Source organism: Phaethon lepturus, unplaced genomic scaffold (genome assembly GCF_000687285.1).
Source record: "Phaethon lepturus isolate BGI_N335 unplaced genomic scaffold, ASM68728v1 scaffold10720, whole genome shotgun sequence".
Classification (NCBI taxonomy): Eukaryota; Metazoa; Chordata; class Aves; order Phaethontiformes; family Phaethontidae; genus Phaethon; species Phaethon lepturus.
The window spans coordinates 64,049-70,014 of record NW_010509812.1 but is presented as its reverse complement, the minus strand read 5'-3'; the positions used below and the strand labels follow the sequence as shown (position 1 = coordinate 70,014).

General features: G+C 41.7%; 1 protein-coding gene across 1 annotated transcript in view; it reads left to right on the top strand.

Annotated features, from left to right (window-relative positions):
• Nucleotides 1-2,891: 2,891 nt before the first annotated feature.
• The window catches only part of DNM1 (dynamin 1), a gene marked incomplete at its 5' end in the record, with an annotated part of 43,137 nt that continues 40,062 nt past the window's right edge, over nucleotides 2,892-5,966 (top strand). Inside the window, 3 exons of the mRNA XM_010286648.1 lie at nucleotides 2,892-2,965; nucleotides 4,131-4,280; nucleotides 5,463-5,666. Of these exons, the coding sequence (XP_010284950.1) occupies nucleotides 2,892-2,965; nucleotides 4,131-4,280; nucleotides 5,463-5,666 (428 nt within the window). The remainder of the gene's footprint in view (nucleotides 2,966-4,130; nucleotides 4,281-5,462; nucleotides 5,667-5,966) is intronic.

Genomic DNA, 5,966 nt, shown 5'->3' with positions numbered 1-5,966 from the left:
GTTCCAGTACTCAGTCTTCTAGCATGTTATCTCTGAAGACTTATTCCATCTCTTTTTTTCCTCCCGCAGCCTTGCTACTGTACATCTCCTGTGCTGGAATTCAATAAGCCAGCTTATCTAACCCTTCTGCTCTTGTCTGCTCAAGTCATCTGGTGTGTGGTTGTTATCTCACGTATCGTTTCCCTGATTCTGACCTATTTCATCACTTTGTGCTGCTCTTTCTGGAGCAATAGGTGTGTGTGTAAATCTTTCCCCTGGCTCCTAAGTGGACTCAAACTGTGCTGGGTATGTTGTCCGTGCCACACATGCTCTGTTGTAGTTTATTTACAGAAGCCATTTATTATGCCTACTGCAAGAGGGCAGGCAAGACTCCCATACGCTGCCTTCTCCTTGGTGCCCAGCCAGCTTGCTGCAGAATTCACTAATCTGTACTTTTTAGTGTCTATGATTTGAAAGGCTTAGTTGGAGCAGGAGGAGGAAGGAGTTTATCCAAGAGGCTATAGAGAGAAAGGAAGTGAAGAAGAACAGGAAATAATATGGATACAATGGGGTGATGCTGCATCAGTTGTGGGGTTTTTTTATAAAGCTTTTCGGTTGTAACTCCTGATAGGAGTCAAGCGTAGAGAAAACTTAAGTTGAACTGCATGTATCTCCCAATGTGTGGATAAGAACACACATTCACTTTCTGGTATTAGGGATCACATTGCGCATATTTTCAGTGAGAAATAAAACAGCACTAAGACTGTTGGTTTAGGTGACTAAGTTTGGCTAATAGATTTGTCCTCTTGTCCTCTATGAGGACATAGTGGTTTTTTCCCTGGACTAGCCTGGGAGCTACTTCAGTTAACACAGTCGATTGGATCATTTTTTTTTTTTATAATGCTGGAACCTAGATGCCACATAGGTTTTCCATCTACCTTTGTCCTGAATTTTTGCCTTAATAGCTGTGACAAGGAAATCAGGATTTTGGCCAAAGCAGAAAGCTTCAGGAAAACGTGGAGCACAACATGAGTGGAATCTTAATTCCTAGAGTATACTTGTAAAGGCAAGTGGTGCTTTTCCTACAGTAAAGCAGGATTTGATCCTGCAAGTTGGAGGTCACTAACTAGAGTATTGTCTCAGTGTGCTAGAAAGGGACTCTATAGTAATAGGATACCTTTTTCTCAGGTACAATAAGTTCAGAGTGAACCAGTGCAGCTCAGTTGATTTATTATGCTAAAAACTGATGCTGGGGTAGGAATTTTACACATACAGACCACAGACATCTATAGGAATGGAGCTGAGACAGCAGAAAGCTGCTAGAGTGATGTAATGCCTCAAAGATTCCAGGGTTAATCCCAGTGGAATGGAAAAAATAGAGCTGTATTATCTGAAAAACAAATGAAAGACAAACCCTTTTTAACTCTTTATACATCTGAAAAGTCTGAAATAATGAGAATGGGTTACAGGCTTATTTTAACTGGTAGATTTGTACCAGAGGTCCCATTACTCCAGAATTAGTAATTTACAGGATATTTTTTATTTGAGGTATTAGAGATTGTAGGATGCCTCCTTACCCTCCCTTCACTTGAAGCTGTTCCGCAGTTTTTGATATTATCAAGTTACTCTGACAGCCCCACAGATGGAGAATTACTTTTATAGCTGGGGAAAGGGAAGTACAGAGAAGTAGAAGAACTTGCGTAGGATTATATAGAAAATCAGTGACCAAACCAGGAGCTGAAACAAAACTGCTAAAGTCGTTGTCTGATACGTTTAAAACAAAAGTTTATTCCTCATCTTCACTTCCTTTGTCAGTCTTAAGCTCATGCAGGACTAAGAGCAGGACACTCAACATGGAGAGCCCTGGATTTCTCGTTCACCAGAGTAGTTAGTCACTACTGAATTAGCAAAATTATTCATTGCCATAATGATCAAAGGAGGGAGGATTATGTGCCAGAATCCCAGCAATGTCAGTAGGACGTCTTTTAATGAAGAAAACTATATATAAAATACTATATATTATATGTTGTAAGAACCATGTTTTGAAGTGATGCTTTTCCCACTAGGCAAAGAAGCAACTGATGATATTTTCAGAGATGCTCAGTGGCTCTTAAAGAGCCACATGAACAGCTGAGTACTTGAAAACCAGGCCACAAACTAGCAAGGTCATTGGCAGATGCAGTGAGCATGCCTAGCTTTGCTCAAAGCACTTGGATTTGGAAAAAGAAAAAGCAAAGGAGAACTTGTGGGCTGTGGCTGCTAGGTCAGCATTGGGAGAAGGATAGTGAAAGGCGTCCTTCCTTTGAAATGATTTTAAGTAAAAAAAAATTCAGGATTCTTGTGAATATAGAAGGAAGCTGCTGCTGGTTTTGCCTTGACAATACTTATATCTTAAGTAGTTAGCCAGGAGGAACCCTGGGTGGAGGCAAGCCTTTGGCTGCTGTTTATTCTTTCAGATGTATCATAAGGTGTTTGCATGCTGGAACCAATGTGGTGTCTTCTCAAGCACCAAAGTGTGAGTGATTTTGTTGTAGTTCAGGTAACTATTTTGTCAAAAGGAGGCATACTAGTCTTTGGGCTCTGCTTCAACTTCTCTTTTTCTTTCTGATGAAAAAGATTGTTTTTTTCCTAAAGTACAGACAGCTGTATTAAATGGGCTTATTAGATAGCTTGGAACTTCAGCTGAAGGAGTTATAGCTGTCACAGGGATGTTTTGTGAGTATAGGCATCTTCAGAACAAAAAGTTCTTATCCTCCTTGAGGAGGAGCACTTGGGTGTTGGTGCCTTAAACCTTTTTGTGCCCATGGCTGAGACTCCTTGTTAGAATCCATGTATGCTTATAGAAGGAGAAAAACTGTGAAAAGGGAAGGAAACAATCATTCACTTGTCTGAAACTTCCTGTTTCATTTCAGGGACTTTCTGCCACGTGGATCTGGCATTGTAACCAGACGCCCGCTGGTCCTGCAGTTGGTAAACGCCAGCACAGGTATGTGAGCTGCCTTCCCTGTGTGTCCATCTGGATTGCTGTCTTAGCCAAGAAAGGTCTTATTTGATCAGTGGCACTGTTCAGTGTGGGAGAAAAAAAAAACAAAGAATTTCTCCCAGTAAAAATGACCTGCAGCTGGTTTTCAGTTCTACCTGTTTTAACATTTGCTGCTTTAAGTGTTCAGAAGCAAAATGCTTCTTAGTTCTTTTGTTTTAATTTATTAGGCAAGGCTCCATGTATACACTTACCACAAATTTTCCTTTGCCTATGCAGCTGTGGCTTTAGGAGTGGGTAAGACCTAACAGCCAGATGACCCTGCTGATACTCTACTGAAATAAGGGTGTGAGATGATTTAATGAACTAAAAACACAGTGTGAGATCACTGGGGTCTGGAGAAGAAAGACTACAGAGTTCTGTGGGTGGTCTTTTGGGCAGTTCACTGGTTTTGCTACTTACTTGTGGGATATTTTCATTACCATTTCCCTTAACGTAAGTTAAGGTCTCATCCGGGAGTTGTCAGGTGAATGTTTCAAAGTACTCTTCCTCTCTTGTCAGGTGAACTTGATCTATCCATGGCAGTCCTATTGTCTACAGTAAGGAGATAATTTGACTTTTAGGAGGCTTTTAAAATTGAAACAGAGGGTTCTAGGATTGGTTAGCCTATTCAACACACAAAAACCCCCAACCACCAGACAATTCAAAACCATATCAAGAGGTGGTTTGTTTTTACTTCTCTTGAGTCTGTTCTCATTACATAATGAGACTTCAGTACTGAGCTAGTCCAAGTTCTCCTGAGTACCAAGGTACCTCCACAGCTACACCAGAAGATCACTGCTGCTGCAGGTGGGTGCATGCTAAGTTTGCTTAGTATCATCAGAGAAGGTCCTGGACTATTACTTGAATGAAGACAAGTGAGGATGCCACCTCTGCTGAGACAAAAGCTGGATTGTGAAGATGCTGAACTCAACTGAATTCTCTGACGTTGATCAGATAATGTGACTGCAGTAACTTCTATGCCAACCTGACAGGTCCTAGTGGGAAAGGCCCTTGCCAGACTTCATCCTTTCAACTGTTTTTTGTTTTGTTTTTGCTTCAGGGCATGATGTTTCCATTACACTTTGAGTCTCTGATTTCAGTGTCTATCTCTGACTCTGCTTTTGTTTAGAATATGGTGAGTTCCTACACTGCAAAGGAAAGAAATTCACTGATTTTGAGGAGGTCCGTTTGGAAATTGAGGCTGAAACGGATCGTGTTACTGGCTCCAACAAAGGGATTTCCCCTGTGCCCATCAATCTTCGCGTCTACTCTCCCCATGGTAAGTCCTAATGCAGCGTGTGAGTCAGGAGATAGATGAGGCAGGCTACTGCTTTGTCATGAAGGAAATGGAATGATTTGTCATGAAGAAAATGGAAAGAAAGAATGGAGATGAAATGAGGAGTGTGCTCGGTTTTGATTTTAATCTCCGTGTGCCTGTGCCGTGCTGTATCAAACTGCCAGCCTTAACCATACTGCTGAAACGGGTTTGTCCACCAGCTGAAGTATCTGACTGCTAGCAGAACTTCTCCTTGAAACAACTGATGTCTGTGCAGAAACTTGTTCCTGAGGCTGTTCTTCCCATCAGTATGGGCATTATAGCAAAGAGCTGCTGTCTCCCCTGCTTTCTGATACTGCTTTACTGGGCAAATAAATGGAACAAAAAAAATTTGATCAGGAGAGTGGCTTTCTTGAAGAGCACTTGCGTTCTGTTTGCATGTAATAAACATGCTTTGTATAGTTCAGAAGACATACTTTGTATAGTTCTCTCCAGGTAGTGCCTACATCATATGTGCATGATCTCAGTGGAAGAATTCTGCTCAAACAAAGGAGCAACATGGTCCCAAATTTGCCAGCTCTTTAAATGTGAACAGCTGTATGGGCATTTTTTTGAAAGCAGCAGCTCAGTGCTGTGTAGCATTTGGCTGGGTAGAATTTGTGCTTGATTTTTAGTTCTTATTTTTTCTCTCAGCAAGATGATTAAACAGTTACAGGGCTGCATATTGTAGTACTTCAGGAGAAGGCCCAGCTTTGACAGGAGCCTCCCTTGAATAAGGGTGGCAGGACTGAACTCTTCAATACCAGGGACAACTCTTAATGAGTGGAACCAACTCTTCTGACTCTGCAGTCTTTGTTATGAAGCGAAAAAATGTACTGTCACCCTTTCCCCTTCAGTGTAGCATAAGTGAAAGGACTTTGAGGGTACAGTTTCTCTGATCAGTGTGAAAACAAGTGATTTAAAGGGAAGGGTGATGGGTCAAAGAGGTCATTGACAATCATGACTAGTCACAACTAGTTCTTACTAAATAGTAACAAAAAGGAACTAGAAGGGTCTGCGTGCTTCTGTGTGTACATCTGTTAGGCCCGTTATATATCGGAGACACTAAAGCTACAGGTGGTCCTACAGAACAGAACATTCCTACCTCAACACTCCCTTGTGCTATCTCCTGTTTCCTATGTCTAGTCCTGAACCTGACCTTGGTGGATCTACCGGGTATGACAAAAGTCCCAGTAGGGGACCAGCCCCCTGACATCGAGTTTCAGATTCGAGATATGCTCATGCAGTTCGTCACCAAAGAGAATTGCCTCATCCTGGCAGTATCCCCAGCCAACTCTGATTTGGCCAATTCTGATGCCCTGAAGGTTGCAAAGGAAGTAGATCCTCAAGGTAAATATCTCTTAATTTAGCATGACTACTAGACAGTGGCCTGATTTTCCTTTTACTTTTTGGTTGCGATTAGCTCAGTAGCTGTGGGCTCCTGTCTATTGTCTCGGGTTTTATTTTCACCAATGCACATTCTTCTGAGAGGTTTTAGTGTTAACAGTTGCTGTAATAGAATTTTTGTTATTCCCCTTTTCTTCCTTTGTCTGAGCCCCATTTCTGAAGAGAAGCATTTCCTTTCCTTTAGTCATCTGCATTCTGCCTGGGGAAAAGTTGGAAAATCTGCACTAAAATCCCTCTGCTGTG